Source organism: Mytilus californianus, unplaced genomic scaffold (genome assembly GCF_021869535.1).
Source record: "Mytilus californianus isolate M0D057914Y unplaced genomic scaffold, xbMytCali1.0.p SCAF_1, whole genome shotgun sequence".
NCBI lineage: Eukaryota > Metazoa > Mollusca > Bivalvia > Mytilida > Mytilidae > Mytilus > Mytilus californianus.
This window is the reverse complement of record NW_026262581.1, coordinates 120078726-120106610: the sequence shown is the minus strand read 5'-3', so window position 1 is coordinate 120106610 and position 27885 is coordinate 120078726. Positions and strand designations below refer to the sequence as shown.

Genomic DNA, 27885 nt, shown 5'->3' with positions numbered 1-27885 from the left:
TAGTATCTTATCTGAATAATGATTTTATAGATTTTTACAGAAAAAAAGATTATATTAAATATTGGTTTATAGGACTGAAACGTTGAGTTTGAAGGTACAGTTCGTTTTTATCACTCTATACTTGTGTTACCATTACAGATTGAATATACCGCATCCTATACATTAAATAATGTTCAGTTAGTCTAATTTCTATATAATATATTGTCATTTTTTTTTTATAAAATATTAGATTTATTTCATAGTTTATCAAATGTGGTTTTTAATTTTTTGTTATAATTGAAATCTTAATCATCAACGTAAGAACGTAACGCCATTGTAGATAAGAAGATAAATTAATAGATAAATGAATGAATGAACGCACGCACGCACGCGCACGCGCACGCACGCACGCACGCACACACACACACGCACGAACGAACAAATAGTTAATGAATAAATAAATAAATAAATAATGAACAATCTGTTACCTGTAAAAAATACGCGTAAATGTAATAATATCTTACGCGCAATCGTCATAAAAATAATCTCCTAATCCGAACAGACGTCATGCGCCCACACATGGGTCTGTACAAAAGATAGAAGACTTCATATAGCAACGTTATGACAGTACTGGAAAACACGACCATGTGTATGACAGTACTGGAAAACACGACCATGTGTAACGTCTAAAACATATTTTAAAGATTATTAAAGAGTTTAAAGAATACACTTTGAAACATCAAAAATTTTACCAATATATCAATTACATCCAAATGCTATTTGCAACTATACAGTGTTGTTTTTGAAGACAATTTTATACATTATTGCAAACTTTACATGCTACTTTTTGTAATATTTTGTATCGAAAGATGTCTTTAACAAAAACGAATTAGCTTGTATAAAAAGGTAGCAAACTGCATTTACTTCAATATTTTAGATATATCTTCCAAATTTACCACAATCTATCAAAGTTTTGCAGTTTTGGACCACATGCTTAACAGTACACCGTCATATCGTTAACACCTAAAAGTACACTTATGAAGCTGTGCTACTCGGAATTTCGTAAAATATCGACTCTCAACAGCATCCAAAATGTCGCTGACGCAAAAAAAAAACAAAACAAACAAAAACAAACAGTTATCTCATTGGCAATCATACCACATCTACTTATTTTTATATATAGGCGACAAATTGCATTATCTCTTGAAATGTGCAGTTCTCTCAGAAGAAAGAAAGAAATATTACAGGAAATACATCATAAAATGTAATATTCTCAAGTTAACAGTCTAATACGCTTGACAAAATGTTTTCATATTTCATATTCTATAAATTACGAATTTCAACAGATGTTACAGATTTTTTTTATAAATTCCCAATTAACAAAATAAAAATATAACACTGTCAGAACTAAAATAATAGAAAAAAGAAAAAAAAAAAAAACTCGGTAAATTTATAAGAATAATAAATACAACAAATAGATTCTCTCTAAAAGTTTTGGTGAACAGAACTTCAATATAATCTCCCCCTCACTTTATACTAACTTTCATATATTTCTGTGATGTTTTACCATATCGTTACCTCTCATTTGTAAAACTGTATCATGTTTTGTTATTATATTTGTCTATAATTGTTCTGTACACCACGGTATAAGCATTGCTTTCTCAGAACAATGACATAAGTAAGTAACTGCATTTTATTTAGAGTCGGACATGATATGTACAAGTTAACATAGTAAACATGAGCTCTGTATACATATATATAAATATATAAAAAAAAATGATAATACAAACGGAAAAAGAGGCAGAAGATATAAATATAAATAAAAAAGACAAAATAAAGGTGTTAGATAATACCGAATGGCAAAGTGAACTATTTAATGATCGTGGACATCAAAATGGCAACAAACTTCGAACGTACAGGTTATTCAAAACTAACATTTATGCCGAGACATACGTTCTCCAAATTATACCACGCTCGTACAGACGTACTCTAGCCTTGTTCCGCTCCGGTTCACTCCCGTTAGCCATTGAGACTGGCAGGTACACCAGGCCGCCTACAGCACTAGAAAATAGACTGTGTAAATTTTGTTCCTTAAATAGTGTTGAATCTGAAAAACATTTTCTTTTAAATTGCTCCTTATATGATGACATTAGGTTTGAATTGTTGTTCGAATGTTCACAATATATTGACAATTTCTCAATGTTAAATGATGATGTTAAGCTTGTTGAAATAATGAAATGTTCCGATATTCAAAAATGTCTAAGCAAATGTTTACACAAGAGATTTATGAGACGAAAATTATTTTCTTAATTATTACTAATAACACACTATTAGTAAGAGTCTATTTTATGATTTTAAAGTCACTGTGATTAATTTTAGGATAATATTAAATATGCAAATTGTTTATATATGTTAAAATATATATTTTTTTATTCTTTTTTATTTATTTTTAAACTTTTTAAACAACATTCCTTTCAGATTTTTATTTTTTTTGCTCAAAATGTATATGCTTTTAAATTTTTTTGATGATAATTTTATGAATTTAACTGTGAAACTATATTGATATGTACATAACATGTGTTAAGTGTCTCATAAGTCAAATTTATGACTGGGTATTGATTGTTTTGTTGAATACTGTGATATGTAAATATTTGTCAATCAATATGTGACACTATAATTAAATAAATATTTATTTATTATTTATTATCAAACGGAAAATGATAATGATATAATTAATAAAAATGATAATGATATAATTAATAAAAATGATAATGATATAATTAATAAAAATGATAATGATATAATTAATAAAAGTGATAATGATATAATTAATAAAATTGATAATAATCTAATTAAAAAAAATGATAATGAGACATCATGTATGTGTTTGGATTGTTATGATAAAAAATGAATAGGAACGTAAATCAGTTACTGTAGTAAAACTATTTATTAAATCACTTTTTTATGGTAGATTATGGAATGGACAGTTTTAGTTTCGTTGATTACTAGTAGCATTCAAGTAAGTAAATAAAACTTATTGAACTAAGTCCATGTATGTTAATGCCACGAATTGTTTCTAGCATATGGTTTAAGTGCTTTTAGATTATCTGAAAGAATTGCCTATTGGCAAATTTCCTTTCCATTCACTGTAGGATATTTTAAAGTAAAGTCTGAATGGTCTTGCAATATGATTTAACATTCATTTAATGTGTGTCTTTCTACAGGACATGTCCAGTTCCCTTTCTTTCCATAATCAAGGGGTATTTTGTCATCAACTAACTCTTAGAATGTCAGTTACTATCTCACTAACATATTCCGTATTTTTCTTTTAGAATTGATATAAACTGTAACATCTAACTATCATGTTAAAAATGAGTTGACCTTTGTAAATACTGTTTTTTTTTTAACAAATGCATATATTTTATTTCAACTTCTGGCTTGTTACTATATCTATCAGAGGTCCAAACTCTTCCTGATGTTCCCTGTTACTTTCCACTAATTACCTGAGGCATAAATCATACACACACATATATAATATATATATATATATATATATATATATATAAAATATCACACATTATTCAAATGTTGTCTTATGGTTACTAAAATATTATAATTTTATTTTTCAAACTTACTTACTTTCCCGTTGAAAGTAATAAAAATTGAAAACACATTAATAATTTTGTCTTTTCATCTGAAATATAATAAGCTTTTAAAATATATAAATACTGTAAATATTGTTTACTTGAAATGTAAATAACTTACTGTTTACAGATTTGCTACTCAGCTCGAACTCAAGAAGGTAAGAAAAACTAAAATACAAATGAAAAAACTATAAAGAAATTGATATTTTTTCTGTTAAATAATTTACAGATTTCGGTAACAAATAAAAAGGAATAAAATGCTGCCCAAAAAATACCAAACAGTACAACTGGACACACCAAGCACCAATATCCGACTTCTTCTTAAGAAAAAAATCGGACAAACAAACAAAGACAAATAAACTGTTCCTGACTTTAGTCTTAGGTTAAAGAACAGAAATATTTCTCAGGCGAGGGATTGTTTCATAGTATAATAAATATCGAATTGCTTAATCATTTTTTATGTAAAAAAGAAATTTAGCCGATTATATTAGAAAATGGAGTTGTAACCTCTTTCTGTTATCATCTTGCTGATGGCATTTGTTAGTAAATGCATTTCTTGACGGAACCAAATAGTATTGTTTTATTTGTTTCTTTTTGTTGTTGTTGTCGTATATATATATACCGGTGTTATAAACATAAGTAGTTTTATGAACCGATCTTTATTGTATGATCTTCGGTGTATCTTCTGTTATTTCAATGTGTAGTGTTATTTTACTGTTCGAGATTAAATAATAGGATCGAATGCTCCAAAAACTAGTTTTAACTGTTCGACATGTTTATTTCCTTGTCTTGCGTCAGTACATGTAGCACTCATTGACATGTATGTGTATGTTCCTGTTCTATGTCTTTAGTTTTATCGTATTTCATTCGTCTTTTAGATTTAGTCTGTTTTTCACAACTTTTCTAGAATAGGTCGAGAACTATAGCTTGACGTGATTTAAACTTAGATTTAAAGATGGATATATTTTTGAAGACCTTATATTGAACTCTAGATGTATTTGTTGTGTGTAGTATATCACATAATCATTAGTAATATTTTTCTTATTTAAATATCTCATTAATTACCAGAATTCATTTTCAACAGATATGACATATCTGTGAAAAGTGAATTTTGTTCCTTGATTTTCGTGTTAAAAAAAGAATAAATAAAGGAGATTTCTTGAATCTTTGAATAAATATGACATCAATTTCTTTGATCTCCGAGAGGATGTTAACGCTATAGAATTATCCATTAGCTGTTCTGGTGACCGATGTGACTTTTTGTAAAAACGCTAAATAGTGACAAGTTTTTGAAAAAAAATATTTATTATTTTCCCTACAATACATTGCATTATATATTAGTTTTGAACCATGTATCAGTACAATTTGTTTTTTTCATGTTAGATGAATATTATGTGGTGTGTTTGTCATATTAGAGTCTCCTTTGAAGACAGTCATCAATCATAATTTAAGATTAGAAACATAGATACAACCGCTGATTACCCGTGAAAATTAATACTATTCTAATGGCACGGAAATGTACTTTGGCATACTATCCACAAATAAATCACACCTTAAATGACATTTATGAAAATCATGACTTTCTTATCCGATTTGAAATCCAATATAGCTTGAATTATTATTGAAAAATTGAAAATATATTTAAAACTTTGAACAAGAAATATTCAAAACAACTACTAGTTATCAAAAGACATTTGATGTGAAGTCACTGTTTTCCCAGTTAAATTTGTAACCATTTACGAATTCATTCTTATCGAGAAAAATCTTCATGTAATAAAGAAATAACAACTCCCTTTTAATTAAAAGGTCCTTTAATAGCATTCTTGTGCCATTATAGTTATGAATCGCTGTTTATGGTCAGGCCCTGTAAATATTCGTCTAAATTTAATTTAATTGATAAATTCAACAACACCAACCTTTACCTTGATAATATTTTTTTTTCGTTAAATAATCAAGAATCCTCTATATATACTGCTGAAATTAACCCATGGATACTTACTTTATTGATCCATATGTAAGCTTATCGATCCTTTGAACAAAATTATAAATTCTCAATAATAAGATCTATCATTTGTTCTTATCGGTACTAACATTGTTTTTGTTATCAATAAATTAAACATATCTGAATATGTATTGCTGCACTTCCGGTTCTACGTGTCATTTCACAAGGCCATGTTTTCCTAGACTGTTTATGATGTCTTTATACTAAATCCATTGTATGTGTACTGAATGATATTTTATCTTGGACACATGATTGTTTCATTAGTTGCTATTGGCTCTGAACTAGCTTTAGTAACACCGTGTTCTTGTGTCTTTCGTGGTTGTGTAAGTTGTTTTTGTCCGTTGTATTGATCTGATGAGCCAAACACTATTCAACTGATTTAAATAGTTTGTTCTTAGAATGATCTAGAATGAATTTCATAACAGCGTGGACATGGACACATAGGAATTAAATGTTATCGTGTGTATCACTGGCTGTCGACAACAAAGACTTCGCAATTACAGTATGTCAGGGGCCTCTCAATGGGGATATACTTAATTACTATCTTTACACATGTCCATTCATAAATATTTTTTTTGCATGAAAGTTTATAGGAATTTGCTTTGAATATATTTATATACACAACAAGAAGTTTTTTTTTGACAGAATGAGTATATTCAGAGGTGATATCACCGAGTAATCGAGAAAAAAAAGTGATGTTTTTTCTTGCACAAACGTTCTATGGCTCCTTAAAAAAAAGAAACATTTATTCGTTGGAGTTGATGTAGAGTAACCTACGATCAACTTTCATACTAAGATTATTTTTGTTGGTAATAAAAACCCCGGACCTTCATAAAAAATCATTTTAGTCCTCTGCCTGGGCTGCATACTTTTTTGCACGGAACAAATTTGAAATCCCATCGAAGACTCCAACGATCAGATTTTCGTGAACATTTAAATATCATTCTAACAAAAAATAACTCGTGAAAATATTAAGAAGCATATGAATCCGGTCTTGTGTGCAACATTTACATTGATTGGAGTCAGAGTAGCATTTGTGGAAACATTGATACATGTATTTATTTTAGATTTTGTTATACCTGAACACGTATAACAAAAGTTACGGGATCTTTATTCTTTTACTACAAATTGAGCAGGTAATTTCAATGAATTTGGTCTTACTCAATTATTTTTTTTGGTTATTTGAGGACGCATATTTGAGACAATTCTGCATAAATGTTTATTTGCAATTTTATTCATGCTGATTTCAAAAGCCTCGTGCATTAACTGAATCAGGAATGGTCGCCCCCATACAATTTGAAATTGTACTCATTTCTTTTTCGGTTTCTGTTTCAATATATATCCATGAATTTAATGATATGTTCACAAAACATCTGTTTTGGAATAATAAATCATGTGCACAAGATTAAACTGGTCAACTGTAACACAAGATAATGTACAGGTTATTATGTCAACATAACAGTAACAGTGTAATAATAACCTTTAAACAGGGTTTAGATATTCTAGTATAAGAGGTATTGTGAACGTATTTAATTCATGGATAGATACTGAAACACAAATTAAAAAAAATAAGTACAATTCTAAATTAAATCGCTGTGATCCGTCCATTTCAAATCAACAGAACAGCTGCATTTAACAGGTCGGGCACATTTCCTTATACGGACATGTATTATTTAGCATACGTATGCCCCCGTCAATGCATGTATTAGTGCTTGTTTACAAATAAAGAATTTTTTTTATTTTGACGATTGACCTTTCCACTGAATGATTTGCAATGCATGTTGGACTACTTGTCTATAACTGACACACTACTTAATTTTTCACTTATTGCCAGGAGAGAATTTTTCTTACTTTTTTCTCTCGATTACTAAGTGATATCACCACTGAATATACTCATTCTTTCAAAAGAAAATTTTGCTGTGAGTATATAAATATATTTAAAACAAATTACTATAAACTTTCATGCAAAAAAAAAAAAAATTAAGAATGGACATGTGTAAAATAGGAATTATGTGAAATATGAGAGGCCCCTGACATACTGTAATTGCGTGAAGTCTTTGTTGTCGACAGCCAGTGACCGACATGATATCATTTAAATATCAGGTGTCCATGTCCACACTGTTATGAAATTCATTCTATATTGTGCTGTTATACCACTATCCCAAGTTAGTGGAAGGGTTGGTTAAATATGCCAAATCCCACCACAGTCTTAATATACCTGTGCCAAGTCAGGAGCCTGTAATGCGGTTGTCTTTTATCGCTCTATATCATAATTGTTTGTTGTTTGTTTTGTACATAAATCATGCCTTTGGTTTTCTTGTGTGAATTGTTTTACATTTTTCATGTCGGGGCCTTTTATAATAGCTTACTATACTATGTGTTTGCTCGTTGTTGAGGGCCGTACTATGATCTATAGTTGATAACATCTACGTCATTTGGTCTATGGTGGATAGTTTTCTTATTTGCTATCATAATACATCTCCTTATTTTATATTGTTCGTTGCTGTCTATCATATTTGTTTTTCGTTTAATGTTTTGTACATAAATCAAGCAGTTGGTTATTTGTTTGAACTGTTTAACATTTGTCATTTCGGGGCCTTTTGTAGCTTACTATACAATATGGGATTTTCTCATTTTTGACTTATAGTTGCTTATATCTACGTCATATGGTCTCTGGTCTATAGTTGTCACATTGGCAGTCATACGGCATCTTCTTATTTTTATAAAGCCCCAGAAACTTCAAATATTGACGGAGAAAAAAACAATTATTTTATGGATGACATGTTTTATATTATATCGTTATATGGCACGTTGAACCTGTTTGACCTTTCTGAAAAAGGCATATCAATGTTTCATAATTTATCCTTTACCATTTTGTTTTTATTTTGGCATCTATCTATTGTTAACGACTAAACTGTATAACTGGTTTTCAAAAACTTTTGGTTTCCTAACTAAATATAAAATAGTAATAATGCGAGTGTCAACCAAATTAAAGATAAGTATTTGTGATCTTATTATTACCCGGAATGTTTTCAACGGAAGATATATATTTTGTGTAATAAACCCTACTTTAGAGTTGGGATTAGTTAAAATCTCCTTGGATATCTGTCAGGAACTGTCTGAGCACTGTTATATAATAGTACCTAGAACAGTTCTCCTGACATCGTAATAAAAACAGTTTTTGACAGAAGCTGTTCTACCTTAAAACAAGTTTTGGACTGTTCTAACTAAAACACTTTTGGACAGTTCTACCTGAGAATATATACTGAATGTTTTACAATAGAGCAGTTTTATATACTGATAGTTCTATCTTTATCTATATATCTATATCTATTTATTATTTCAATTATCTAAACTTTCTCTTTATTAGTTACAACAAAATATTTTGGGATATCGTTGCTTTTCATGATATTAAAAAATGTTCATTTTTTCTTTTTGAATTGATATCCTCTGTTCTTTTTATCTTTTTTCTTTCTTTCTTCATTTCTTTTTCCTAAAACAGATTTGGATAGTTCTATCTAATAACGGATCCCTACAGTTTTACCTCTGAACAGTTTTGGACCTAGAACTGATGCTGAAATTTCTTCTCTGGAACAGTTCTAGCAATACAGGATAGACTTGTTCCAGAACTGTTTAGAAAAATTCTATGACAGTGACAGACTATTCCAACAGTACTGAAGAGAGGTCATTAGAGAACTGGTCCCAAATGTCAAATGTAGTTACATGTAACCTACATTGTAGGTCCTTGAAACAATTTGCTTGGAGTTTAAAGTCTAAACTTGCAACTATGAAGTCGTTTGAAATACTTTCGCTAGTTATCTGGATCGGGGAGTTTAACAAGAATTACGTCTTCAAAATAAACAGAATACGATACTAATTTGAAAAATGAATATTCTGCAGAACCTATATGAATTTTTCCTTGTAAACTATTGAAACGTTATTCTTTTTCGTTTATTTGTGTTTTACAATGGCGCCAATTTGTGCGACCGTACATCGGTTAACCCAGACACTAAACATATGAAGCACACATTTCACATATACTATCAAGCTTGTTTCATATATCTTCCCGATAAAATGATAAAATATATGTAAAATAATTAACGCTTTTCAAGTGCAAAGATATATACTTTCCTGATCTACTATATTTGAAAAAAAACCACGAGGATGTGTATAAAAATGAATGTAAACAAATATACCATGAACAATTATCTCATCTTAAAGTTTTATGATCGTGATTGTGGTAAGTTAAAATGGTTCTAACAAAGACGTTATTATACAAACAAATTACATTTTATTAACACTTGTCAGCGAAAATTTCATTTTTTTATTGTCGTTGAATTTCAAGTTTAAAGTTTATATCACTCAAAGACCACACCCAAGTTATGTGAAACATTACAAAACAATTAAACAGTACAATGAAATGCAACGAATTGAAGAAGAAGAATTTCATTAGTATTAAATCCAAACAATAGAATTGTTACTAAATAAAAAAATCAACTTGTCAAAATGTTAGGAATTCGAAACAGTTTTAATGTGGTTCTTTTTCCAAATGTTTTAATTACCATACTTGCTATAAGTCACATGTATTGATTTTTGAAATTAATTACAAAAAATAATCAAATGGGAATTTCAGTTTTTTCACAAATAATATTAATGATCATAGTTTTTCAACTGTGGTACTGTACTGATGTATTTATCGTGTACGTATTCCATAGCACCTACAACGTGCATTCATTTGTAAACAATCAATTTGTAAACAAAATGATGCTGGACCAGGAACAGTGGTGCCATCTTTCAATTGCCATGAAGAAATACTTCACAATAGTTGTTTATTTTTGTTCTTGTCAACTTTTGTCAGTCTGTAGATATAAGAAGATGCGGTATGAGTGCCAATGAGACAACTCTCCATCCAAGTCAAAATTTATAAAAGTAAACCATTATAGGTCAAAGTACGGTCTTCAACACGGAGCCTCGGTTCACACCGAACAGCAAGCTATAAAGGGCCCCAAAAATTACTAGTGTAAAACCATTTTAGTTTTGTTTTTTACGATCTAATTTTCATATATACTAAATATAGTAAAGTCAAATTCCACCGAAAGATTTATATAGGTCTCATCTGGAATCTGGACCAAAAACAAATATTGAAAACTAAAAGTTTTTATGCTTTTATGAATGAGATGAAATGAAGGGTTAATTTTTATCAGTGAACAATTTGCGCTGCGCAGATTTGGTTCAGAATTTTATATTTGACTCGCAATAATGAATACATGTTCTTGATAATATAAGTTATTAGCACTTTCTTACTACACAATAATGTACAAAAATTAATCAATCATATAGAAAAACTGACACAATGAAATTACTTACTTGATATTTTCTTTTATTTTATTCAGCATCCTATTTTTGTGAGAAACAAGACAACAATCTGGTTGCTAAATTCAGATTGGTGAGAAACAATGATACAATATATCAGATAATAGGCCATACAGCTGCAGAACCCGACCCAGATCAGAGTTCACCTGTGACGTCATGTGCTGATATCTCTACCGATAGTCAGAAGGACATTTACTATTTGAACGTTACCATTGATCTACAAACTTCAACATCATATCCAACATGTGGGGTCTATACGGTAGGTTCAGAATAATTTTAGGCAATTAAATGCTATTTGTTCGAATCTGTGCTATAGGTTGAACCAAACTCTCCTCAACGGACTAAATAATAGTTTCGAATGTTTGCACTTGGTTCAGAAACAAACCAACAATGCATTATCTTTTGATTCATTTGAGATAATATTCTACAAGCATAAATAAATCTAGCGAAAAATATAAGTGACATTAAATTTCATCGAAACGGCCGTACTGATAATTGTTGTGGTGGATTGACAAATACATAATCATTTAGTAATCGTACAGATGTGACTTGATAACTATATAAACCAAGGAAAGAACATCAAGCATCGTCTTTTAAATAAGCTTTATAGCTTTCTGTACTTTGTATCTTCTGTCTTTATGTATGTTTTTGTGCTAAGTGCGAATCTGATAAGTCAAGCAATTTCCAACTTTCCAACTAATATTTATAGTGTGTTGTGATGTTTTGTCGCTATACCACTGTCTAAGGTTAGAAGGTGGGTTGAGAGGAGACTTGTATTTGCTGATATCCGCGTCTATTTCTCATATTTTGTTGGATAATTGGCAATCATACCACATCTCCTTATCGTATATTGACCAATCTTTATGAGAGGATGTATTTTACCAGATGTAATGATAAATAACGACATTCCTTGTTTGACTGTTACATCCTATATCCTTGTGTAGAATATTCCTGTCTTATATTTAATACTATCTACTTGGGTCAACACTGATGTTTTTTAGTTGTTGAGTATCGGGTTCAAGGTACCATATACATTTATATTCACTTGATACGTTAAATATGTTTAACAAACGAATTGGCAGCAACCCAACGATATTAAAAGTCGAGAGAAATCTAGACATGTGTCTGTACCATATGTCAAGGTCGTAATCGCACAACAGTGTCGAAAACAGTTGTGATTGTTTACATTGACTAAACATCTAAATTCAACACCGAAGATCCAAGTGTAAAATGAGTAAATGAATAAAATATTTTAGATAAAACAGAAGACAACATTTGACAGGGTTTCTTACTTTGTTCCAAGGCGTGTCTAATTCTGCTCAGTCACATAAGCGGAAAGTGCAGTTGTAAAACGGACTGATCTCTGCCTTGAGCTATACGTTTAATATTGGTATTTAGATATTGTATGCACTCATAATGTTATAATATCCCCCCTTTTAACAATAATGACTACTTTGTACCTACTTACCCTTGTATTGGTATACTGCCTTCATATTCAAGTATTTGATTGATTGATTTAGTTCGTCTGTCCTTAAACTGTAGCGTTATTTAGAAATAAAACTCGTTACTAAATTTGTACGCATAAACCATGAATGCGTTATTTGTTAAAGATTTAATTCATAGACTGATTATACTGTTATACATTCGTTTATTACTAAATGCACCTAACATATACCTAATCCGGGTGCGGGATTTTCTCGCTGCGTTGAAGACCCATTGGTGGCCTTCGGCTGTTGTCTGCTCTTTGGTCGGGTTGTTGTCTCTTTGACATATTCCCCATTTCCATTCTCAATTTTATTTGACTCATTTTTATCATAAAATCTCAATTATGATATTTGGAATCTTTTTACCAAATATTGTGTAGCGTGTTCTTGTCTTTTTTATTTTGTGTTTAATATTTGAAAATCTAAACTCTACTACAAACAAATAAGACAACAGACCATTGAAATAAACATTGCATATTTGAATCAAATTGGATAGTGTGTCGTCGTATACTATCAGAAACTGATTGTTATTGATTTGTAAAGATTCCACTTCTCTACTATGTTTACAATGTACCATTATTACAATGTTTACTACGTTCCTGTTTATTCACTAAGGTAAACTACTCAACGAATGTTTTAAAAAAAAATGTTAAAGTTATATGTTCGAAAGCTTCATGAGTGCCATCATGGCTTTGTTGACCACTATTGAGTATGACACAGGTAACCGTCACTACTTAGTATGACACCGCTAACCGTCACTACTTAGTATGACATCGGTAACCGTCACTACTGAGTATGACACCGGTAACTGTCACTACTTAGTATGACACCGATAACCGTCACTACTGAGTATGACACCGGTAACCGTCACTACTTAGTATGACACCGGTAACCGTATATTGCAAGGGAATATAGTTTTAAATAGGAAAGGGTGTAATAGAAAAACGTTTTGCAAATGAAAAAACCTTTGCAGGCGTATATGTCATTACTTACAAATACAACGCTGTAATTGTAAAGTTTTAAATGCAACTACAAATTTATCAAAACCGACCCTTTACATATGCATTATTCTCCAACCACTCTGACGCCTATTTATGCAAAGAAATTGGTTAACATTATAAATGGACATGGTCTTCACCGAATGCACATTTAAATACTTTTTATGTGATCATAAATATCTCTGGAATTTCTTGTATTAAATGTTTGTTATAGTGTTAACGTCTTTTTATTTATTACGTGTTAATTGAATCGGGAAATCTGATTGACATAAAACGAGCTTTCAAACTCAAATAGATCTTTTAAAATAGTATTGGTTCAATTAATACACAATTGCAAAAAAAGTAAGCAATATTGTAATGATTAAAAATAACCGTTAAAATACATTCATAGAAGAAGTGCGATATGAAAATCGTCTTATTATTTATTTACTGGTGAAAATCGTTAAAAGTATGATTTTATTAAACAACACGCTTTAGTACTCGTGCAATAATACACGATGTATACTGTACAATGGTAGCTTGAGTTCGAATCCCGCTTATGACTTACATAAATATTTTAAATTTCAAAAATATAATTCTAACATTGCTGAATGAAAAGACAAGCAATTATAGTAGTTTCAGTGGATGAACGCCCTGTCTGTTCCATAGAATAAACCCAATGTACATATATTTTCTGGTATTTGTCTAAATTTGTACATACAACATCTGTTTTATTCAAATTAATTGAAATAGGTCAATATTTGCATGCAAAATTTAATGTACTGAAAAAATGCTTTACTGCGTATGGGTACTCCCAAATTCAAAAATACTGGAAGCAAAAAAAAAACCAAAGTAAAAAAAGAAAATACATCAGTATACAGAACTTTGCAAAATTTATAGGTAGATTCTTAAAGAAAACGTCTCGTTCTACTTAATGAAGTAGTTTAAAGTGATAATTATTCGGTAATATTGGTATTAATGACGATTAATAAGCTCAATAACATTTTTGTCATGCTATTGAATAGACGAAAGCAAATAATCGATTAACGTATGGAGATGCACTGGAAAATTTGTTTGAAAGTCTCCCATAAATACTATTTAGATTTCAAATTTTGGTACATGTTCACTTAGTTGTCCTTACATTGTATTTGCATTATTCCTTTGCTTTTTGTATGTTTTTTGCTGTGCATGTACTGATTTTGTGTCATGGATGGATACCCCATATCTTTTGTTTTCTATCTTATTAAACAGGTTTTTGAAGGAGAGACATTTTATGGAATTGTTCGTATCACATCTACGTTTTGAAGTGTTTTTGGTATAACTAATAATATATTTGTTGAAACTATCACTATCATGCCTTCGATTGCATGGTATGAATGAGCAAAGGAGAACGACAAGGTAAACAGCAACACCATCTGAATAAAATTCTGATGTGAATTTTGAGCTCTTGAATTTGAGAATAGCACCGACTCCTCTCTACTCTCTCCTATCCCATGACGTAGAGGATCTCTCATGATGTCTTATGAGTTATTTTTGGTCTCCTTCAGATTGAAACAGGAAAGAAGTATAAGCTGCGAATAAGGTCACAGACTACTGTAGGAATCAAATCAGTAGAAGATGCGTATTATGACTTTATTTGTGATGTACAGAAGTCACTAGCGTCCTGGGTACGGGCTACAACACTTGGACTCGGGTATGATATATCATCTTTATTTTTTAGATTCACTTTTTTACTTTACTTATTTTTAGGGCTTTTTGGTCATATAGCTTTTCTTCTTATTCGGTTCTTATACATCGTTCGTCTTTGAGAGTTTCTGATGAAGGTAAATCCAGAAAAATGCTTCGGGCGCATAAATTTATAAAGTGTAATTTTCATTTTTTCAGAGAATATTCACGTCAAGTATTATAAAAAAATAGTCATTGTTGCCATTGTTCCATCATCACTCAAATAAATCCAACATTCATTTTTGAGCATTAATGGGACGCCAAGATCTTGTTAAAGTAGCAAGTACTCATTTCTTGATATCATACCTGTGATCTCTTTAAAAAAAAATATGTCTTTTACATTACCGTTTTAGTGATACACAACTTGTAGTTGGTCGGTCAGCGTATTCATTTTTGAGTGCAGATAGCTGAATTTTCTGCACGGTGTGAAAAATAGCACAGAAAAGGCAAAAATCGTGACTGCATTGTGCATCGAAATCTTGTTTTTTGACGTTTTTAGATGCTACACGTTCACTTGAATGATTTATACAGCGAATATAAAAATGATGACCCCTATAAACTATAGGTTAACTTAACGGAAATATAAGTGGCAATAATATATCTTTAAAGAAAATTCGGACTTTATGAGTAAAGGCAATTTAAAATCAAATTCATTTTTTTGCAATATTCACGTGCATTCCATACATTTCTACTTATATCTGCTTGATAATAATTGTTCTCTATCTGGGAAAGTGTAAAAGTGAATTGTACCGTTTTCGATAACCACATGCAGTTTCACATCACCTATATAAAAGTAAAAGGGGATGGTATGGTTGCCAATGAGTCCAGATTATTGTTTTGTTTTAATTGTTTTTCATTTTGCAAAGTCGATGCCTTTAATAGCTGACTAATTTTTTGAAGGCCGTACATCCCCTTCATTTGGACAGTTGTCTCTTTAGCAATAAACCAATGCATATCTGATTATTTTATATTGAAGGATCTTTAACGGTGCAAAAGATAGCAAATATCTTTAGACATTTATTACATTATATTCTTTTTCTGCTCGTTTTCAATTATCAATAATACTACTTTTAAAACGCCTGACAAGTCCAACCAACCTTTCTGCGTCAAAATAAGCGTTCATATTTTCACCTTCTCCAAAATATCAAGATCAACGCCCCTTTTCAAAACGAAAAGGCGTTCTCTCTTAGGTTTGAGTTGTAGTTGCTCTCTATATATAAATAAGAAGGTGTGGTATGAGTGCCAATGAGACAACTATCCATCTAAGTCACAATATGTAAAAAGTTGACAATTATATACCTATATTACATGCTTTTTTTAAAAAGACGTTTTGATATTTATCGACACAAAGAATTAAAGAGAATGTTGAAAGTTCTTAATTTTGAAAAAATTAACATTTATTCTATACTTAATCAAAGGTTATAAACTTTTACTATAAGTTAAATAACCTTAAGTTTAAAATATGTTAACCTTTGGTTAAGTAACCATAGGTTTAAACTTATTTAACTTTGGGTTACATTTTTGACCAAAAGCTCGGCAATCGGGTCCTGGTGTTATAATATTCAAAAAGCAATTTGATGATATTTCGTTATAGTCAGTCATATCAAGATCATTCATATCCTTTTTGAGGAATGTGCTTTTCCTTTATAGTTCTCTAACAGAAACAAATCTTCAGCCATTTCAATCTTCATTATCGTTTTGGTTGATGGATTATACTACCAATATCCCACTCTTCGGTGAAGTTGAACTCGGAAGGGAGATGTACTACCAAATTGGTTTCCAGTCTTGTTTTAAACAGGATACCCGTAAGTATATAATATATTTAGCAATCTCAAGAAAGGGATCAATCATTCTCAATTCAAGGCGGTTCAGAAAGAATATTAACAAAGAAGTTAAAGTGCGTGTTGAAAACTCATCTTTCCGTTTAAGTCTTTGAACTAAAATTTTTTATTTGTTTTTTAAATGAGTGAAAATAGATTAATATGAAAATCACTCTTTCGATCTGAAAAAGTTAAATTGACCTTTGTACAACCAAGTCATGGCTAATTGTCCGAAAAGCCGAATAAATAGTATTATTGCAAATGTTTATTGGCATTATCATCTGCAAGCTTTTATTTTATAATTGTTTTTATGAAGATCGTCTATCGAAAGCTATGAAGACTCTTAGTTTCCGTGAGTATAGCAACCAACTGAAAAAAAAAAATAAATGCAATAGACATTAAAATATACTTTCAGAATATGACACATGTGGACACGAATTTTGGGTTGCATTTCAAAGTCTGGGTATTCCATCTGATTCTATCCTTACATTGTACATCTTAAATCCATCTTCCAGTAGTATATCGGTGCAAATCGAAAGTGAAAATTCTACTTTACCATGTTCACCTGTAATCGTCGCTCCGAACTCTTTCGGAGCATGCTCAGTCGACACCAGCTTTGAGATCACTACTTCTTCCTGTAAAGCCATTTATGTGTCTTCCCCATTCCAATGTATATATGTTCAACGTCAACACTACACGTCTCAAGATTTTTCTGTAATTCCTATTTTGCCTGTGGACACCTTTCGCCAGTCATATCGTGCCCTCTCGTCTGTACACGACACGGAAATAATAATAGTGTCACTTAATTCGACTTCTATTGACATAACACCGTCAGGAAGCAGTCCTGTTACTATAGAAACTGAACGCTTTGAAACTTATAGTTACCAATTTGGATCTGGCTCGGATATTTCCGGGTCATCTGTGATATCTGACAACGTAGTTGCCATTTTTCAAAAAGAGACATTAGCAAACGGATATGGACTTCAACAGTTGCTTGGAGAATGGTCAGCAGGTAAAACATACGTCATACCATTCGTAACAGGTTCAACCGATACCTGGAAATGTTTAATTCTGAAAAATTCCACCGATGTATCTTACAGTTCCTCGACATTATCCCGAAACGCAGGAAATGCTGTTACTGGATCTGTCTCATCATTTATGGAAATTTCATCGACAAAGCCAGTTCTCTGTCAGGTTTACAGTGGAGACACATCTATTTCTCTGTTTTCCTTTGAGCAATGGTCAAGTAGTTATAGTTTTGTTCTAAAACAAAACGAGATATCATATAAGTTATTGATAGTTACAACTTCAGCAGACAAAGACTTACTTGTGCTAAACATTAATGGTATTTTAACAATCATAGTTGGAACATGGGTGTCTGTTACTAAAGTTACAGGTTAGCATTTAATTTTGTTATCGAATATACCAATACATATTCAACCAATTTTAAAAGACCAAAAAAGAAAAAGAAAAAAACAAAATATTTGATATCTAACCACAAGTGAAAAGTAGCCAAGTAATTAAAAAAAAACCACACTTTTCCCTTTATATTTGAAGTCTTTGAGGTAAAAAAGAATTTTGTTAAATTTCACGGAGATAACAATAAGCAAAATGTAACAAAAAAGAAAGGAAACAACTGATGAAAATAGAAGTGGAAACCATCGGAAGATACATTGTAGGTAAACAGTCCTAACACTTAAATAAAGCAAAATATAATTTTGACTTACAGTTACGACCATGTTGCTAGTACGTTATCGAACGTATTACCACACCTGAAGACGCTATATCGGTGCTGATATAAATTGCTAAATTGTTTTTTCAGAAAAGAAATTAATTATTGATAGATCTAGTAATTTTGAACGAAGTCGTTGTTTCCTCATGCAAAGTTGACCATATTCGTATTCTTATTTAGTGTTAATACAGTCTCTAGATACCATGCTATCATTGTTTTCCTATGTCTATTATACCATAAACAGTTGGAAAACAATTATCTGCAACTTTTGAGAAACATAATGATTGTACTTCTCTATAATACATGGCAGTCTTCTATACTATCGTTTCTCAAAATGTGCTTCCTTATTGGCAGGTTGTTGATACCAATAAGAGATATAACACAAGATATATGATTATCTGTATCTTAAAAATGTATACTTTTTAATCACGAAGGTTCATCATTAGATTTGGTAGCGTTGGAAATGCCAATAGATCTAACAGGAATAAGTGATGACGTTTTTGTGACACTTTCCCATCCGAATGTCAATTTCCAAGTTGTGCTGCTATCAACACATTCATCATCTAACAGGAAAACATTGACCTTAGTACCCGGATTTAATTCAGTGTATTCTAATGTAGAAGTAAGTAAGGTCTACTAAAATGAACTTGGAGTGCCAATAGTTTATTCATCATTTACTAAGGAAGAACCCTTTAAAAAAATAACAAATGTATAATTCATCTTTAATGTAAATTAGTACTTCTTGCATCAATGAAAATATTTAGCCACATTAAAATTAAGGTCAAGTTACAGTAAATGGGTCATGTCACAGATTTCTATAACAATTTCCATACAACTGCAGTATATTAAACTAAAAATCGAAAATATAATGCATTTATCTCTTTTATTTAAAAAAATATTATTGAATGAATTCTTTAAAAATAGATGTACATTATTGTAGAAATCACGTAAAATGGGTGGAAAAATTTCTTAAAATCTTTAAAACTAATCAATATATTTTTGCTGAAAAATTGATCTGTTGATGCTACATATAGTTTAATTGATAACAAAAATTATAGTCCCCGACTTTTTTTTTGGGTGTATATACCAATCTGTTTCCGTGTTAGAAGTGAAGAAGTAAAAAAACCAGCAAGAACAAAAATGTAAATATATAACAAAACTATAAACAACTTTCATACAAGTGTGAGGTTTAGCTAGCTATTAAACCAGGTTTAACGAAAATGCCGATACCAAGTCAGAGAAAATGACAGTTATTTTTCACTTGATCCGTTGGTCGATAAGGTTTGATTTTGTCAGTTTTTTTTTAATTTACATTGAAGTTCGGTATTTTTGTTATATTTTTTTTACCCCAAGAATATTTACATCAATAAAACAGATATTAACATGTCGATTTTTAAATAAAATAACTATGATCTAGTTGTAGAGAAAGGAATTGAAATATAACTTGACAAAAGTTTCGATAGATTTTACGTACAATCTATGCAAATGAACAACTTCAAGTATTTTCGTTCAATACCATTTTAGCAAGTTTAGCAATTAAATGAATTAACTATTAAGTTTTCAGTAAAATTTGTGACATCGCTTTGACCTTGTTATACAACTTAATATTCTAGATATAAAGACTTTCCAGTGCATAAGATGACTGTTGAACCTGTAGAAGATGAGATTTTAGTTTGCTCATTGATTATAAAATTATATAAATCTATAGAACTTCATCTGTTAGACTTAAAGAATGACATACGTTTGAAAATGACAAGATATTCACTTTAAATTATTGAGACCTCAAAGAACGCAAAACACAATCATAATTATTTCCTGGTATATCAGTTTTATCCTCATATAACGGCGTCTTTTGTCTTTAACAGTATTATTTAAAGTCAAATCACTATTCAAATACACCTTAGCACGATCTATTATGTTACTAATATAGCATGTTCAATATTTTTTATTATAAGTCTTGTACAAAGACTTTAGGTTATGTTGGAGACTTGATCGATAACGACTGCGATGGGATTGCTGACGAAGACTTGCTTAAAAGTAAGTTTCAAAGTGCAATCTTAGTCACATGGGATTTTATTCAACAGAAACATGATTTAAAAAATCTGTGGCATTCTGTCGTTTACATTTTAATTTTAGATTATTTTATCGTTTTTGTGGAATAAGAAAGAACATATCTTTCAGCTTTCGAATTGATCAATTGAATCAAATTGCTGAATAAAATCCTCATCAAAATTAAAAAAAAAAACAAACTCATAGCAAAAAAATTGCAAAACTCAAACACATGATTGTGCAAGAATTTAAAAGAAACCACCAACAAATGGATTATGAGATTATGAGAAAAACTTATCAAAGAAACCAGGCTTATTCCACATTGCCTTGAATAATCTCGAATTCTTCTATAGCTGTTCCATAAAAGTTTTCATTTTGGATCATTTATCAATAATGCTTACTTTATTATATTCGATAAAGGCTTTTGTTGTAATTTATAACACATGGAATATTTTACCATAAGTAATTTCGATACACACAAAAAATTATATTAGATATAATCAGTAAAGATTGTGAAAATGAATTTGTTATATGAAGATAGCTTAATCATTTTTTATCCTCAGTGCACATGTTTATCATTACACTGAAATTTTAATTATTTTAGGTTCAGGTGCTAATTATGCGGACTTGAAAGGGATACATCAAGGTAGTCATTATGTCATGTATTTTAATTTCATCTCATAGTTTTGACAAGTTTACTAATCATAAATATAAATTCAGAACCATTATCATATTATTGCGCCTTGAATTGCCTTTTGTATTAGAAAAAAAATGCCTTGAGAGAATTTGATTATAATATTTGCCTTATTTGAAATACTATTAAAATTATAATGACCTGCGATTTTTGGGTAAAAAAGAACTATACATACTCAGACTGAATTCTGTTAGTACGTTGCTTTGAATGGGGCGAAAAAGATTATTAACACATATTAGAACAAAAAACCCCAATTTTCTGAATCCGAGAAGACCGTCTTTCAACCTCAAAATTTGAAAATAAAACTAAATCTAAATTCGTGACTGGTCCATCTTATACCGTAGATATTTAGGAAAAAGTGTTGGATGAATTTCCCAAATAAGCTTTCATTTCAGGTTGATCGGTTTGTTTATTAGGGAAAAAAAGACTTTTAAAAATGATTAGATATACAGAATATAAACTATCGCTTTCTGGCAGATGTATTCTTCTTTGTAGTATTAAAATGTCGGTGTTCCAATACTATAATGACTGGCAATTTTAGTATATTAACATTGTACATTTATCTATTGTAAGCTTTCCTTATGGTAACACAAGAAGGTAATAGAATTTCTTTCCAGTTCTAATAAGCAATAAGCAAGTATAAAATTTAAGATTCTGTTCATTGGCTTTACATATTTCTTGTTTTTACATTTTATTTCAACTTAAACCTTTAAAACGAACTTTCAATATGACCTTTTCTTGAACAATAAAAATTTTAATTTTTGTAATTATTTCAACAGAAAATACATGTTTTGAAAAGATACGAGTGAATGATTGTGACGTATCACCAGACCCAAAATTTGAAAACTCAGTACAACAACGAATTATTGAAAATGGGTATGACAAATTTTCTCTTTTGTAGAAACAACAATAACATATAAATTTATTTCAGCGTAAATACTGACAATTAACAAGGTCGGATAATTTATTAAGCAATGTTCTGTCAAGGTTTGAAGGCTTTAATTGAAATCACATGTATTATAAACAGCATATAACTTGACAAGCGTTTCGTACATAGTTATAAGGACAGACGTCTATTTTACAAAATATGCACACCTTAAACTGAACATTAAAATAGCTTGTTGGCACTTATTGTAACTTTCTAATATTTTCAAATTATTTTTTCAATGACTAGGATGTTCCTACTGAACATCTTTTTGAATCGGCGAATATATTACGACTATTGTTGTGAATAGAACTGTTGAAATAGACTGAGATTGATTTATTTTCTAAAAACCGTATGATAGAACGTAAATAATTCATTAAATGTGGATATATGTTACAAACTAATTTTCAATAAATATCCGTTTACTATGAAATTGTGTAAATCCTATTTTGACAATATTACAGGTGTGTTAGTGGCAATAAAAATGACCCTTTCCGACCAATGTCAGATTTCACATATGATTCGACGAAATCAGATAATATTACGCAGATTTATAGGTCTGGGAAAGTCGAGTTAGTTGGATTTGATGGTTATGATGAAATATATCTACGCTGCAATGTACACTTTTGTTTCAAGTATGACAGTTCTTGCGATACGGTAAATATGTTAAATTATATATAATATAATATCAGCATTATATGTGGTATAACAACTTATAAGGAACGTATACATGGATGTTATAAGAGCAAGGGTTATAATGACATCCACAATTTTCATAGATGGTGTATTTATATGAAGAGTACTATACTTTAGCACATATCATAGTATAACGGTGCTTTTGATGTTTTTCTTTGGAAGTTTGTCTCCTTGAACAAACGATCCTACGGTCCTTGATATCAGTAAGCAACGTGATGGCAATGTTTGTTTAGATAGCTTTATTAATTTGAAAAAAAGAAGGAAAAAGAAAAGATAAACAGATATTACAAGGACACAAGTAAAATATTGTGTCAACAACACATTCGCTTTAACAAAGTTATCGTTCACATTTTACACAGATGTACCTGTTTGAACAACTAAGTAAAATGATGTTCGTGATGTTATTTAACATGAATAAGAAAAAGTATAAGCAGAAACAAAGCACACATTTGGTAAAGACCGAACACATTGTGTTAATGAACCTGAATAGTTTTCTTCTGTCTGTTTTTATAACATTAGACTTTATTTAGTTTTGCGACATACCGTTGTATCTAAACGTAAATATGCGTTCGTGTTATCTATCGCAATTCCTGTTTTGGATACAACTCCTTTAATACTCTTTCATTTTGAGCGGCATTCCTAAGAAAGAGTCAATGTTATGGACATCGGTTTGCCCAAAGACTTATTTTATCAAAAAAGGCTCTATTAACAATTAAGGACGCATTTTATTGTCTTTAAATAAGAGTTATCCTCTTAACTTTCTGTATTGTATATGAAGTAAGTAAATCGACAAGGAAGAGACAAATCAAGGTAACATATCCACACTGAGGGAGTTGCATGAACTCTATAAGGAGCGAGACTGGGTGCGTCGACATGATAAACGTCTGCTGCTATGCATGCATCACCCGCCATGCGAATTCACACTCAGTAAAATTTCACAATCGGTACCATAACAGATCAGTCGACTATACTGGTATCTAAAATTTAAGACTTGAAAACATGTTGCTAGTGAGAAGAGACACTGATACATTATATCGATCAACCAATTCATGATGATGACCGTAAAACTTGAATAGTATCGATTTCAGTCGTTCTTCCTTATGACTCTGTTGGAGCCTTTTTTGTGTAAGGAGCACACCCCTGTTAATGAAGTACGTATAGTGTGAACATGCACGAGCATACCGTATTAACTCAGATGTATAAACGCCATACGATGGAACAGAGAGTATGTTACTGCTGATATTTGGCAATTTGACAATTGAAAAGTTGAAATCGTCACATTTGTCATAGATTCGAATTCTATTTTGAAGTCGTTCATCCGTGTCAATATCGAGGAAAAGATCAAGTAATTTATGTAGTTTCCTTAATTTCAAGTTCACTGGGATTGATGAGATCTAAGCACTCATTGAAATGTAATAATTGAATAATGTCATTAATATATCGGAAGTGAAATTAAAGAGTTTTGCAAAATGCTTTTTTCTTCTTGTCTTTGTGAAGGTTCCGTTTGAGTTCAGCTTCATATGAGTACGAAAAGTCGGTCAGTAGTGGTGCACAATTAGTACACATGGGAATTCCGACTGTCTGCTAAAACATCATACATGTACCACCAAACTAAACAAATATTTTGTCGACCAAAAAGTCAAGTATTTTGACAATTTCATCTTTTGTGTATTTGTCGTGGAAAGCAGTTTGACTCTTCAACAAATAAAGATTTTTCACTAAAACAAGGAATTTGTTTCATAGTAAATAATATACTGGTAGAAACAAATCATATAAAACTTTACCAGTTCGAAAAAAATATACAAGGTTTCTTTGTTTCAACTTCAACTTTTTTTCCTATTAAGCGACTGACTTGTCAAATGTTTAATCTGTACAAATTGAGTTCGAAAAACAAGAAAACGTAGTCAACAATGTTTCATATTGAATTTTAAGATGTAACCATAGTTATTCAATTTTAAACAACACATGTCAGGGCCGCCAAATTCCAAATGATGACACTTAACCATAAAAATATTATAAAAGAGAGGTGGAAGATACCAGAGAGATATGCAAACTTAAAACTCAAAGTCGAAAACGAACTGACAATACCATTGCAATTAAAAAACGGAAAACCGACCAAAAGACAAACAACATTATACAAAACACAACATAGAAAACTAAAGGGTGAACAACACGAACCCTACGAAAAGGTCAATATATCATTGCTACAAATGTAGATGTAAATATAACTATTGAGTGTATTACATGTGAGCAAAGACCATTGACATGAATTGTTGAAGATTTAATTGATACTCAATTGAATCTGGTCGGTATATCAAAAAGTGTTCTTCCGAATCAGTAGCTGGTCAAGATTGAGAAAGAACGGCGCATATCATTCATCGTTACCCTTTCACATCTTTGGAAGACCGTTTTTAAATAACTGAAGAATAACAATCTTTGAATTTAAATTTGTTAGAGATGTGTAAATAGGGTTGAAAAGTTAAATACCAAATAAAAAACACAAGAAAATAAAAATAAGGTCTTCAAGTAAGTAATGATATACACTTTCCCCTCGAAATAAAATGATAGATATGTCAAATGAAACGACTGCATTATTTATATTTTAAGGATTTTCGAATATAAGTAAGTTATTGTAACAGTTACAGTGTTATATTTGGAAAAAACCATCAAATGATGTTGTCTGCGGTGTTGAATTCTTAAACAACCATCAAATGTTATTAACTTGTATTGTTTTAATATAAAGAGATATAGAAATATCTAATGTATAATTGATTTACATTATAAATAGGTCCACTCTTTATATGCAGACATTACTATTTTTCACAACTGATGATAAATTTGATTTTAGAGTTGTACAAAACGCCGCAAACGTGATGTTCATTCCTCAAATACCGTATCTGATAGGTTGATCACTCTGTCAGATCTACAACAAATTACAACATCTGATGGTGAGTATATTCCACATAGAAGTCAAGCTTTCAGTATTGGTATAATTAAAACGTCTGAACAATCTACGTCTAAAGTTGAAACTCATTAACCCAATGGTTCTCATAGTCGTTTTATTTTTTTCAGCTCATAATATCTCTGGTTACAAGCAAACTTGATGAAAGTTATTGTAGAAACACGGAGCAAGCACACTCAAATTGATACAATACATGTACATTGAGTATTCTAACAATTTGATCGTTTATTACCTCCGTAAATTAAGCATTTTGTAACATAGTACTGTAATAAATAAAAGCACTATTTTCAAGGTGCTGTTTTTAAGTGTTATGGACCATGTAACGAGTTTCTAGTGCTCATTGCCACCGAGTTAACGTCCGTCATTTAAATATTCCAACATGCTTTGGAGAAACTTGTATAGCATCATTTTCTCCAAATAGATGTAATACAAAGTTGAAAGATTTCCCAAATAATATGATGCATGAACTGAGAAGTACTAGAAATCAAATGTTTAAAATTATAATGTATCAAAAGTTGAAGACAATTCAACCCATGTTTACACCGAAAAAGCACTAAAATAGGAGAATGAACAGAACATAAGTTTCATGCATCCAAGTCATTTGGTTACTGGTGGATAATTGTTTCATTGGTAACCATGCCACAATTCCTTATTTCTAATATAAAGACAACCTTAGACGATTCTGCAACAATAGCAGTGTGTAACTTTATTGTGAGAGATATCAAATCTATCTTAAAATACATTTGATTTATTTTCATTTGCACTTTAAATTTTTTTGTATCTAAGCAGTTACATGGGAAAGGGATCTTTCATTTAATGTTAAACACATATTTTTAGATAGTTATTTTTCCGTGAAAAACTTGTTCTAGTTAAATACCATATGTAAGGATTAGACTTTTTATCTATGTTCTAAAATCTTGTTATCGTAGCCCAGATAATATAATTACGTTTTAGAAACTATTTTGACAAATTTAGTTTTAAGTCCTCTGATAACAAAATTATTATTTTCTGTGTTTTATAATTTTGTTTAGACAGTCATGCGGTTTGGTTTTCTCAATAATTGGTTTTATTTTATCGCTAGGTTATAGTTCAGTTTTCAAATGTATTTAATGGAATCCATTTGGTTGAATAATAATTACTATTTCTGTTTTATTTTATTTTAGAATCTTGTTTTGACAGTTCAGCCTTTATTTCCGTGATATCTGTGTTATCGATAGTGTTTGCAACACTCCTTTGCACCATTCTGTACTTCTTTGTGAGGTTGTACCAACTAACAGAAATCAGACGTACACAGTTACCCATGTCGTCATAAAGTTTAAATCTCATAGTCAATGAACGTTTCTGAGAGTTGTTAAATATTCCGTCCATCATGCTAATACAGGTTGTATCAGATTGTACCTTAAAGAACTTACTCCCGAGTAGATACATGTATTGATCAGAGCTTTTCATTTACATCATAATGTTGTTGTTATTGTGATTTCGTTTTGTTCGTTATAAATAATGATTTATATATAAATTGTTATTTTAAGTTGTTTATTACTTTTTAATGTGTTTCATGTAACTTATACTTCTTGTGCAAATTTATTTTGAATACATAGTTAACAATGTTAGGCGAACTTCTCACCTGAATATAAAATTCCACAAATGTATATATTATACATTATCCAGCAAAAACTGTAACCTTTTAAACAGAATAGATAAACCAGATTCATTCAGTTTGACGTATTTTTACATTCCAAAAAAAAAAAAAACAACGTTATTGTTTGTGTCCTTGTGTTGCTGTCTCGTTAGACCACATTGTCTGTAATAAAATCTTGCAATTA

The 27885-nt window shown here is 30.5% G+C and overlaps 1 protein-coding gene across 1 annotated transcript; it reads left to right on the top strand.

The window, feature by feature from the left end:
* Positions 1 to 27885, top strand: LOC127732509 (uncharacterized). The gene is made up of 14 exons (XM_052241550.1): positions 1 to 94; positions 2951 to 2998; positions 3754 to 3781; positions 11019 to 11257; positions 15007 to 15152; positions 16835 to 16989; positions 17420 to 18400; positions 19171 to 19358; positions 20692 to 20773; positions 21390 to 21431; positions 22259 to 22355; positions 22869 to 23061; positions 25949 to 26048; positions 27226 to 27885. The coding sequence occupies exons 2-14, from the start codon at positions 2954 to 2956 to the stop codon at positions 27372 to 27374; spliced, it is 2445 nt and encodes an 814-aa protein (XP_052097510.1). The 5' UTR covers positions 1 to 94; positions 2951 to 2953; the 3' UTR covers positions 27375 to 27885.